At 39.2% G+C, this 13,034-nt stretch overlaps 1 protein-coding gene across 2 annotated transcripts in view; it reads left to right on the top strand.

Moving 5' to 3' along the window:
- The window catches only part of flrt2 (fibronectin leucine rich transmembrane protein 2), a 34,025-nt gene extending 21,396 nt beyond the window's left edge, over positions 1 to 12,629 (top strand). Inside the window, exons 1-2 of one of the 2 annotated variants that reach the window (XM_072688292.1) lie at positions 361 to 643; positions 5,110 to 12,629. In XM_072688292.1, coding sequence (XP_072544393.1) covers positions 5,425 to 7,413 — 1,989 coding nt within the window. In that variant the 5' untranslated portion in view covers positions 361 to 643; positions 5,110 to 5,424 and the 3' untranslated portion in view covers positions 7,414 to 12,629. Of the gene's footprint in view, positions 1 to 360; positions 644 to 5,109 lie in introns of those variants that run through there. The other variant, XM_072688299.1, reaches the window with a different exon arrangement.
- Positions 12,630 to 13,034: the final 405 nt, after the last annotated feature.

Raw genomic sequence — 13,034 nt, 5'->3', positions numbered from 1 at the left:
GTTGTGTATGTAATGCGTGAGTTTAATGAAGAATGCTCTTAGGATGGGATGAGAGGGACATGCAGGGTGGAGGAGCATAGATGGGGTAAATACGTGTGTGTTAGGAGAGTAATATAGTAAGAGAGAGAGAGCGAGAGTGACAGAGACCGAGAGGTAGTGGAAAGAGAGAGAGAGGAGAGAGAGAGAGAGAGAGAGAGAGAGAGAGAGAGAGAGAGAGAGAGAGAGAAAGAGAGAGAAGAGAGAGAGAGAGAGAGAGAGAGAGAGAGTGTTGAGAGCAAGAGGAGGCGGAGCTTCAGCAGGGCTTTCTGTCGGTTGTTCTGTTCTCCGCTGAGCTGGAGCGCAATGGCTTTGAGACGAGTGTCGGAACGGAGCGAGGGAAGGCATACAGGAGGAAATCTGCTCCCTCTGTCCTAATGCAGCACTAAGGAGGGGATCAGGAGACAGAAGCAAAAGGGCAGAGGGCAGAGAGAGAAGCGCCCGGGCAGAAGTGGGGTGGAATGGTGCGTGGGGCGGATCAGCTGGAATAAGAGTTTCACTCACTTGCTTTGGAATAACTCTGCTGTAATGGATAAGTGCGCGCGTGCATGAAGAACATAAAGGACAAGAGGAGGAGGGCAGCATGGACAAACAGAAGAGTGAAAAGGTAGGGGTGAAACTGGGTAGTTTTAGGGGCAGTTCATCTTTGCTGTGGTGAGTGTGAGAGGTTTGAGGGTGACTGTGGCTGAGTGTTAAACTATGTCAGTGTGTTTTTAGTCTCTGATACTTAGCGTTATTTATTAGTAGTTATGCGTGTCTGCGGTGTGTGATAGATGTGTAGTTTGTTTTCCTGCTGTTGGTGTGTGTGTGTGTGTGTGTTTGTGTGTGTGTGTGCTGCGTAGTTGGAGTGTGTCAAGGCACACAGCGCTTCAGAGCTTCACCCACATTAAATGCTTTCCACACTTCCACACCAAAACGCGCTGCTGTAAACTTTCACTGCCACACTGATACGATAGTGAACGAGAGTGAATGAACGCAGTGAAGGTGTTTAAGCCAGCAGTAGGGGGCGCTTTTGTGTCTTACATTACAGCTTCACACAGACCCACAGGAATCCCATCAGTCCCGCTGTAAACTTTATAAACCATCATGATCTGTCTATCTATCTATCTATCTATCTATCTATCTATCTATCTATCCATTTACAGCTCTCTATCTATCTATCTGCAGATCTATTTAATTCAGAAAAGACATTACATTATTCTGGATATTATTAGAACTAGATGTTATTAGAGCTTCTTTCTAGATATTAATGTTATTAGAGCTTCATTCTGGATATTAATGTTATTAGAGCTTCATTCTGGATATTAATGTTATTAGAGCTTCATTCTGGAAATTAATGTTATTAGAGCTTCATTCTAGATATTAATGTTATTAGAGCTTCATTCTGGAAATTAATGTTATTAGAGCTTCATTCTGGATATTAATGTTATTAGAACTTCATTCTAGATATTAATGTTATTAGAGCTTCATTCTGGATATTAATGTTATTAGAACTTCATTTTAGATATTAATGTTATTAGAACTTCATTGTGGAAATTAATGATATTAGAAATTAATTCTAGATATAAATGTTATTAGAGCTTCATTCTAGATATTAATGTTATAAAAGCTTTATTCTGGATATTAATGTTATTAGAACTTCATTCTGGATATTAATGATATTAGAACTTCATTCTGGATATTAATGTTATTAGAGCTTCATTCTAGATATTAATGTTATAAAAGCTTTATTCTGGATATTAATGCTATTAGAGCTTCATTCTGGATATTAATGTTATTAGAACTTCATTCTGGATATTAATGTTATTACACATTTTATTAATTTCAAAATGTATTATAGTTTGTATACACATACCAATCAGCCATAACAGTTGACATGAATTACATTGATTATCTTATTACAATGGCAATGGTCAAGGGGTGTGATATACACATTAGACAGCAATTTAGAACAGTCCGTTCTTAAAGTTGATGAAAAATGGTCAAGCATCAGAATGTGAGCCACTTTGACAATAACCCAAATGTGATGGCTAAATGACTGGGTCAGAGCATCTCCAAAACATTGACCAGGTCTTGAGGATTGTAACCAGAATGCAATGGTCAGTACCTTCCGAAAGTGCTCCAAGGAAAGACCAGTAAAATAGAGACAGTGTCATGAGCTCCCACGGCTCACTGATGCCATCCATAGGACCCGACATCACAATTTAGCCTAAAAGACCTTCTGTAATGCCTTGGTGCCAGATTAAGATTATCAAATACGCCTCATGTGGCTTTTACTTTACCAATGTAGCTGTGTCTTAGTTTTTGAGGCCTCCTAAAGAACCTCATATATAAACTTAGTGAGATTTACACACACCTCTAGTAGACAAACAAGCATTTTTCTTTTTCGTCTCAGACAGATCATTTTTGTGATTCTGCTGTGTAAAAAATACAAAACAGTTTTGAACAAAGTGTGTACCTAATGTTCTGTTTATTTTTTATGTTACTTTTTAAAATCTTAAGGTCATTTTGAAGAGCAACTAAAAAACAAGACAATATCACAGAAGGAAAACAGGAAAGCAAAACAGGGTATTTAATAATAAAATAAATAAATAAATAAATAAAAAAAACTGAAACAAAATGGAACTACAGCATGCACTAGTAGTGGAATCCCTTTGCATAGCACACGCAAAAAGGAGGTCCTATATAGTACAGAACAAAGATTCTCATAACTATATTGGTCTTCATGGATGTCATGGAAAACCATTTCAATAAAGATGCTATAAACCAAGAATAGTTTGAACTTATGAATAAGTTGTATAAATAGCCATTTTGCTTTGGTTGAATGCTTTAATGGTTATTTGAGTCATCATGGTTTGTATGTAGAACAAATTGTTTTTACAGCCCCTAAAGAACCCTTTTTTACTTTTTCTGCCATAAGTTGACTTAAAAAAAAAAAAATAGGAAATGTTCGAAAATATTATTATACACATCTTTTTTCACTTTCACTTACAATACAAATGTGGGAAAAACCTTTGCAGAAGGTAATGTAAAATAATTTAGTTTTTTTAAGTAATTCTGAATTAATTCTATTAATCAGTTCATCAGGCCAAAAAGTAAAAAATGATTGACCATCACATGCACCCCTCACTTTTTTGCTATTTAAAGCACTGACTCCAAACCTTTGATTGAGTACATAATATGCAGTGCAAAGCAGTAGACAGAGCTTGCTTGGTATTGAAACAGTGGTGGAGAGTGGTTGTTGATCCAAAACAACAACTGCAGAAAAAAGATCCTGTGCTATACGGCACAGCTTCGGCCCGAAACTGAGTGAGGCATGGCTTTAATATGCTCTGCGTGTGTTATGACCTTAAAAGTAAATCGGTAAATCTGTAGCAGGTCTGAAATGTGAATCAGCTGGGCCATAGGATAAGCAGTTAAACCTCAATAGCGGCTCTTGTGTCAACTCTGGAGCGGTGGCCTTGAGCACACTCAGGAGCAGAGCGCTGAGAGGAATAGCCTGTATCGATCATTTATCGCGGATGGAGGGGCTAAATTATCCTCCAATCCCGTTTCATTTGACAGGCCGTGTTCGTCACCCTGAGCTCAACCCCCACCTTCTCGTCACTCCCTCATCTCATCTAATTTTTATCCCTGTCAAAGCTGCACTTCAGTCACTGCACATGTGAAATATACGGACGTCACAGGTGTCACACTCTCTGTTTACTGTTAGCTGAGGATGTTTACCAGCAAGCACTTCAAAGTGCATCTACTACTGGCACACAGCAGTATGTGCCATATTAACAGTTTATATGTTTATGCAGGATAACAGCGTTTTACTCTTCCACACCTTCCTGAGCTTCGCATTTCACAAATAATTACTGTGCAACATTTGCCAATGTTTGCTTTTGCGGGTTAAAAGGCAGTATATGTTGTTGTGTTGTTACATATGCTATATAGACATCCCACTATACTGTTGATTGACAGTATTTATAAATAAATATATCCTACTTTAGTGTACAGGGGTGGTTATAAAGGTTTTTATGGACTATCTAGTATGTAGGGTTGTTTAGGGTTTTTTTATGAAATAGCAACTCATTTTAGTGAAAGTCAAAATGTTTGTAAATACCTCTTCTAATTAATGCATTCAGCTACTTTAAGTTGCTCCCATTGCTGACATAGATGTGCAAATGCACACATGCAGCTTGTCTAGTCCTAGTAGAAAAGTATTCCCAATAGAATAGGACTTCTTGAAGTAGATCAAACATGAACCTGTTGGCATCAGGCCTAATGCCACGTGTCAGCCAGAGGGGTTTAATCCCCCCCAGCACTGAGCTGTGAAGCACCAACAAAAGAAGGAAGGGTCTTTTTTGAATACTCTTTACTTTGGAGCAAGTCAATGCGGGTATTATGTTTTTAGAGAGTATAGAGAGGTATAAAGATGCTCACTGAGGTATTTAGGCTATATATATATACATATATATATATATATATATATATATATATATATATATATATATATATATATATATTTATATAGTCTATTATGTTCTATTCTAGAGTATATGATTTTTTACTGAGTACTGTACCTTTTGTCTGTGGTGATGAATAATGATGTCAAAAATGAAAACATAAAGGTTTTGGCTTTGTATGAAGCTCCACTGGTGATTAAGTAATGGCCACAACTTAGGAAGACATAGGAATGAGATCATTAAGTTATGGTTGATGACAGGACATGATTTCTATGCCTTACTAATTTGTGGCTTAATTTTATTTATATGGGATGTCACCAGTGGGGCTCTGTAGGTTTGAAAGAGCTGACTGAACTGTTGTTGTTTTAATAACAGAAATAGTAGTGATGTAGAGCATCATGATATGGTCTTTGAACAGTTATAAAGGTTGTATGTTTTGACATGCATAGTGTGTGTGTGTATGTTTAGCTTACAGCTAGATTTAGCTGTAGCAGTATGTCATGGCAATTGCAGCCTTTTTAGTGGAGTAAAGTCCCAAAAAGTGTGTTTATATATGCAGTAAAAAAAATCTACCAGGCTTAGAAGACTGATATTCCCTTTATCCCCTGTTTTGTTTTCACAGGTCTCAGACTCCAGATGTCCGGTCCCCTGGAGTTTTCCTGGGATCAGCCCCAGTGGAGTGTGACGGCGGGGCTGGAGGAGGCATGGGCCGGGCACTGGGCACCATGAGTCCTGCCATGCTCTGATATTTTAGCATGAATGGCGCCAGTAGCAGAACCTGTTCCCACTAACAAAACTACTGGACTACTGAGGTGGAGGACTAGCAAATACAAAATTTGAACGACTTCTTCTTCCTTCCTTTGGATATACTTTACCCTCAATCCACAGTGTGTTTTATTACTATTTTTTTCTTATTATTATCCCAACCTGTGCCACAATGGAGTTCCAGGTGGGATTGTGGAATAGTGATTGGACCTCATTTGTTCGGTTTTGGTTTACTGTGCTGCTGAGCCTGCAGGTGCAGTTTGGCCCTGTGACCTCCTGTCCAAAAGAGTGCCGCTGCGACAAAACATTTGTTTACTGTAATGAGAGAAGTCTGACGTCCGTGCCTCTGGGGGTGCAGGAGGGATACAAAACCCTCTTCCTTCACAACAACCAGATCAACAACGCTGGCTTTCCGTTGGAGTTGCACAATGTGGCTTCTGTGGAGACTGTCTACTTGTATGGGAACCAGCTGGATGAGTTCCCCCTCAACTTGCCGAGGAATGTAAGAGTACTCCACCTGCAGGAGAACAATATCCAGACCATTTCCAGGGCAGCCCTTGCCCAGCTACCAATGCTGGAAGAACTGCATCTGGACGATAACTCCATCTCCACCGTAGGGGTAGAGGAAGGGGCTTTTCGAGAAGCGGTCAGTCTCAAACTCTTGTTCCTCACCAAGAATCACCTGAGCAGCATCCCCATCGGGTTACCAGTGGACCTGAAGGAACTACGCTTGGATGAGAATCGTATCGCTGAAATAGATGAAGATGCTTTTCAGAACGTAACCAACCTACAGAGACTCCTTTTGGATGGCAACCTTTTGGAAGATGAGGCCATTGCTCCTGGATCTTTCCAGAACCTAAACAACTTAAAAGAGCTGTCTTTGTCCAGGAACTCTTTGACAACTCCACCACCGCTTCTTCCTGGGGAATCCCTGGTCAAACTGAACCTGCAGGAGAACCAGATGCAAGACATCCCAGTGACAGCTTTCCTTGGCCTTGGAAAGATGGAAAAACTTGATATCTCAAGTAACTTGCTTCAATCTTTGCCACTGGGAGTCTTTGATGGCCTAATTAGTTTAACACATCTCAATGTGCGGAACAACAACTGGCTATGCGACTGCTCCATCAAGTGGGTTATTGCCTGGCTCAAGTCCCTGCCATCCTCCTTGAACGTCCGTGGGTTCACGTGTCACAAGCCAGAAAGAGTACGGGGGATGGTGATACGAGAGCTCACACTGGAAGCCCTCCAGTGCCCGGCTGGCACAGAACTCCATCCATGGGTCACTCAGGTACCCCCATCTCCATCAACACCTCAAAGAACTACCAGTACTCCCAGAAACACCCACACAACCATTATTCCATTCACAACTTTTCACCCAACATTATCCAGTCCCACACCACCCATACCACATTTACCACCTGGTCCCTTTCCTCCCTATGATGATCCCTTGAAAATGTCCTTGAATGTCATAAACGCTACCTGCATAGAAGTGAGTTGGGAGTCCTATTTCACTGTCACAGCTTACAAAATCACCTGGATCAAGAGAAGCCAGGGTCTGATGACAGACATGAGCCAAGAAAGGACAGTCCCAGGAGAGCAGCGGAGACTTACTTTGTCCAACTTGGAGCCTAGATCCATGTACCGTATCTGTGTGTATGTTCTGGATACCCTTAACAGTTACAGACCGGGAGAGGATACGATTTGTTCAGAAGTCAAGACCAAGTCCGCTTCCAGCAACTCCAATAAGGTACTGGAGTCTGAACAGGCAGCCCAACAAGACAGCACTTCGACACTCCTTTTGGCCGGAGTGATAGGTGGAGTAGTGTTTGTGGTCTTAGTGACTCTTCTCAGCCTATTTTGCTGGCACATGCACAAGAAGAGCAGGTCGTCCTCATCCAAATGGAAATATAACAGAGGCAGGAGAAAAGATGACTACTGTGAGGCCGGCACCAAAAAAGATAACTCTATCCTGGAAATGACTGAAACCAGCTTTCAGATAGTTTCACTAAACAATGAGCAGCTCTTAAAGGGTGATTTCAGAATCCAGCCCATATACACTCCCAATGGAGGCATTGGATACAGAGACTGCCATCTCAGTAACAATAGCATTGCATATTGCAAAAGCAGCAATGTTCCGAGTGTGGACTTCTGCCACACGTGATGCTGCAACGGTCTAAAAGAATATGTAGTTCAACACATAATGTACAATATATATATATATTTCCAGGTTGAGTCAACATGGTAATTTATACTGTGGACAATTATGTGGAATTCCGCTGTTTTTTATTTTATTTTATTCTTAGTAAATATAATACAATGGGTTTGTAATTATTGGGGCTTTACTCAAGGTTGGCGCAATTGTTTTTGTACAATCATGGCACGTCAGATATCTGGTATATGGGTCCACCCCAGATTTTCAGCCTCTTGGGTGTTAACACAGGCCTGGATACTTTGCTAACCACAGAATCTCAGTATGCCCTTTGCTCTGAAATACAGCAACCCTTTTCACAGAACGGTAGTTAAGACAACACAGTGGTCAGGAAAACTAAACACTGCTGATTAGCCTGTGTGGGGGGGAGGGGGATTGCGGGAGTGAACATAGGAGCTGTTTTTTCTTTTTTCTGTAATGAAGTGCACTTTTTTAATATGAGAGGGAGTGCAAGTTGCCATTCAGGAAATGAGCTTTTGTGAAAGTCAACTTGTGATGGGAGAAGGTTACACATTTTTCAGTGGCCCAAAGCTCACAAAGGGGCAAGCGAACAACACTGAATGAGCTAGAGAGAATGCCAGAAGTGCTTTACAGGCCAGCATTCACTAGGGCAGGTGTTTGTTTGTTTGTTTGTTTTTTTTTTGTTGCCACTAGGGGGCAGTTTTTTTTTATCTGTCTTTCTATACAGAGAGGCACCCTTCACTGCAGAAAATGGATTCTTTTAACCATTGACTACATAGTGTTTTTGTTATGCTTGCATTGTGTCTAGATCAGTGGTTCTTCTGCTGCCCCCCCCCCTCAGACAGTTCACATTTTCTCCAGCCCTACGTGTGACACTTTTTTGCGATTTTTGGATCCCTCATGACTGGTTTGAGAACTTGTCTAATGCCAGCTCTACATGGTGTTAAACAATGCAGATGTACTGAGTTTTGTTTTTTCTCCTTTTTTTTGTTTAACAGCAGGTGTGCAGTCATTCCTTAGTGTTTAAATATTCATGACACACCTAATCTAAAGTGATACACAGTCTCTGTATCTCTCTTCTGTGTGCCCTAATTACTCTTCCTAATTATTTTGGAAGATTTACAAATAAGGCCTAAGCTATATGTAGGTCTCACAGAGACGCATACCCTTTCCTTCTGCTTTCAAGTGTCTGTGATTAAGAAGTTTCGACAGGTATGGCACGAACCCTAGCATACGCAGCTCTGCATGCTGTTTATTTTCCCTACACTCTTTTCCTGATCAAGAGCCTATTCAATTAGGCAACAGCTCACATATGATGATGAATTGAGGGCCCCAACCAGAAAAAAAAAGTTTTCTCAAACCCAAGGAACTGGCACATGCCAGAGCTCCGTCTGCCGATAAAGCGCTTCAGAACCCCGCATGATCGCAATTAAAACTATTTTTAATGCTGTGCTGGTTTTCTGAGCCTGAGCGCCTAGTTAGGAATGCAGCCTTACCATGGAGGAGTCTTTATTATGCACTGTTACTCATAGACTTTATTTGCTTTGACAAGATTTTATTTTGTGGGCCGAGTTCAAAGAACTCTCTCCGGCTCTCCGCCTTCCCTCACTCATAATCCTGCTCCAAAAAAGGAAGAGAACTATGCAGACGTTATTTTCGCCTGGCAGGATGAATCAGAAAGAGGGGAACAAAAAGGGGAAAGACCAATTGATGGAGTTAACCCTTCACAAGGTGGTTAAAAGAAAGCTTAAATTCTATGTTGCAAACAAGACGCAAAAAGGTTGTGGTTGGGAATGTTCAGCATCAGCGGTTATAGGAACGTAGCTGTGGAACTCACAATCACTAGGCAACAGCTCTAACTTGACATAACGTTGCTTACAATATCCTACAGTTAACAAATGAAGTGCTTCTGAACTAGAAATGGAAATGTCAAGTGGTTCATAGTTTTGTTGGGTTTGCTAAACATTTTGGTCTTATCTTGCTATTTTCCATATAGAATGTTTACTCTGTTGTACAAAATCCTAGAATTTCTTAAACAGTAAGTGTTCCTAACTTTTAATGTAAGTTCGTGTGATTTTATTCAGAGTAAACTGTAACTTTCTATTAATCCATTTATCAAGAACTTTAGAATTAACATATTTAACACAGCTTTTACTTTGCACAGGACTGTATAGTATATGAAATTCTATATCTTCTAGAAAATCAACTGGCCATTAAACGATTACCATTGTTTTCTAGTTTTAAATTTAATGCACATTCACACTGCAAAAAATGAGTTTAAATATTTAATATTTTTCATTTTGAGACTGTTGTAAAAAAACTGTTTAACTTAGACCTTTTGTGTGTGTTTTGAGTAAATAGAATCCGGGTCTAGGTCTACAAGAACAAAATATCTAAATATGATTTACAGTATTTTTTACAACAATCTTAAATATACTTGCTAGAATTTTACAATTGTTTGCAGACCATAGAAAAGTGGGGCCATAAAAGTGAACCTAAACAAGAAATATCACAGCCTTTTTTGGTTTCCACAGCTGTTCTCCACACTTTTGCTTAATGTTCCTAATAATTGTGAATATGGTTCTGTTCATGTTTTAAAAGTGTAGGTTTCATCCCTTAATGAGAGCTCCAAGCCCATGAAAATGTGTACATGTGGAAAAAGATATCTTGAAGAAAAAATTCAAGGGCTACCGGACTTCTGTGGTCATCAAAGTATTTCTCGAGCTACGTACTACTGGTTCTGCATTGCATTGTCATCTCCATCATCATCATCATCATGTTGTGGGTCAGCCCTTGAAACAGGGCTTTATTCTGTCTTGCATTTATGGCTTTTAAATTGATGTGTAGTCCATTAACTATTTATTACTACATTCACCCTAAAGCTAACAGTCACTTTAACTCATTCTCACAAGTAATTTTACAAACACAGAAGTCCAGACGCATGTGGAGGAGGCAGTAGGGGATTCAAATTAATAGCAGCAGAGTTAACCCTTCAGGCATATAAATCTGCACAATGGCATAGTTGAAGAGAATAGGCAGACAAATGGCATTCTGAGTGGTGGATATGAATCTAAATGGGTTCACGATGCATGGAGGTGTATTTTTTTGACATTCTTTATTTTTATACGACATGTCCAAAAAAAGTACAATTGTCTCTTAAAATAAGTTAAACAATATAACAATATTCTAACATAAAATTAGAAACATTGCATATATTGACTTCATTTAGATGTTTTTATGGATTTCCTATATATTTTGCTTTTGCAGTGCAAATGTAGTCGATCTGCTAATGCATGTTTACACTGAGCAAATAGTTCTATACAAAGTTTTTGGTGCTATTTAGAATGTTTTTTTTTTTTTTCAAAGAGGTTTTCCATCACAGAAAAGGTCCATTTAAACACAGGCAAACAATTTAAGTATATAAGTATCAAACACATCCTAAAGCTGTCATGATTTAAAACAATATATATCACATTTACTAAAGAGTGCTTGAAAAACTCCCTCTTTTTTTCCAGTGTCTGAAGTCTGGTGTAACATTGCACTGGAGATAAAAGTATAGCAGACACATTATGCAAATGTTCCTATATAGTGCAGCACTTAAAGTATAGTAAGTCTTTTTGGTGTTGTATCCATTATTTAAAGGGTTCTATATAGAACAGACCACAAAAGATTTTTCACCAATCAAAATACTCCTTTAAACAGGCGAAGAACATTTTAAGCATCCAAAATGTTCTTTGCATTGTCAAAAGACTTTACTAAATAATTACCCTTACGAACCCTTATTTAACCTGTTCATATTTATAGATAACAGTGAGTCATACAGGATCTGAAACCACTTAAGCAAACCTATTAGACATTACTAAACTACTCCACATGATTTGAGGGCAGTGTGTAATGATTTAGGTATGCAGTTATTATCATGCTAATTGGTGGGATGTAAGGTTTCATTATTTGTTAGCTACATTAGCCTTAAACAACTCTGTAGTTGTAAAACTGAAGAAACGTCAGACACCAAACATGTCTTGGCTGTTCGACTACATTTGAGGTAAGGAGGGAAAAACTGGGTCAGTTGGAGATTTTTGCCAAACTATTCCCCTTTAAGTGCACTGATGGAATCCAGGCGCTTGGCAATTTTCAAATCTAGAAACGGTTCGTGAGGGAGGTGAAGAAGTTCTTCACTGTGGTTGCTTCAGAAAATGTCAGGCCGCTTTATGTGAAACTTGAAGATGGGGGTTTGGTGATAACAGCATTTGTATGAATGGCACAGCAGAATGAACGAAAATGACACATTTGGGAATGGCAATTACCACCGACAACTAGTGAGACAACAATAGATGACATTAGTGAAGAGACAGCATTTTGAATAGTAATGAATCAGAGTGAGTCACTGGCTGGTTTTTGTGGAGTGAACATTGTTCTACATGTTCTGCAGATGACCTAAAAAACACAGTAGTGTGTCTGTGGCACGTTTGTCAATGGGCACTGTGCGGTTTTGGCTGGCGTCTGCATTCAGCACACAGGCCTTACACTGAATAAGCACATTGATTCAGATTTGAATAATTACTGTAAATGGCAGCGAGGTCTATTTGAAAAAAAAAATATTCTAAGTCTGAACACATTTAAGACCTTTGTGTGGCCAGTTAAATCTGTCCAATTTGAGAAGGCCACACCTTTTGTAAAACTGGGCCAAATACCTATAATTGACCCTTAATTGGCAAAGGGTACATGCTTGGTTGGCTTTGCATAAAAAGATGGATATTTCAGAACTATTTAGCTTTTTCTCAGAGCAAGACAGAGCAAGAAAGAGTCCAGCACATCTGATTGATCATTTTAAGGGCAAACCAAGTAGAAGCCATAATACATTTATGAATGTTAAGCAAGTTAACGTATCAAGTTTTATTTCTTACAGAGCTTTTCCAACAGCAGTGCCCATCAAATCTGCATTGTTAAATATGCCATGTTTTGGTTGGAGACTGGGTTAAATAGATAATCCAGGGAGATGCATAAGAACCAAAGCAACCTTGTATTCTCTGTTTTCATTTTATTGCATTACAAACCCTGTTGTCATTGTCCCATGTATGTGCCTTGAAATGAATTTACAATGTAGTCCTTGAAACCTTTAATGTTTTTGCACAAAAATGATGTACATAGAGAACTGAAACTTTTTTTTGAAAAATAAAGGCTGTTGGATTTGGATTGTTACTGAATGTGACTGACTGGAACATTTCATGTTGCTGTCTGAAACACATAAATGTGCTCATGAATGTCATTGTTCAATTCCCTACCATGCATCTCTTTCCACATTGCACAATGGCAGCTTAAATATTAATGCTCAGAAATGTATTGCCTATGCAAAACCCAGTTTCTATTCATTTTTTAACATCAATAAGGGTAGTTACGAGAGGCCCAGTCCATTTATAAAACCATAACCATACACTTTAGTAGAGAATGTTCAAGAATCTTCAAGACACTATTATACCATTAACATGCCATTGTAAGGGCTGGAAGTTGATTCCAGACATTTAAGTTTGAGATATTCTACTGTCACTTTCTAGCAGTGGGGGATCCTGAGGTCTATCTATGCATTGCAGAGAAAGCTTAAAGAAGGCTCC

Source organism: Salminus brasiliensis, chromosome 1 (genome assembly GCF_030463535.1).
Source record: "Salminus brasiliensis chromosome 1, fSalBra1.hap2, whole genome shotgun sequence".
NCBI classification, from domain to species: domain Eukaryota; kingdom Metazoa; phylum Chordata; class Actinopteri; order Characiformes; family Bryconidae; genus Salminus; species Salminus brasiliensis.
Note: the sequence above shows the minus strand (reverse complement) of the source record. Positions and strands in the feature narration are given on the sequence as shown.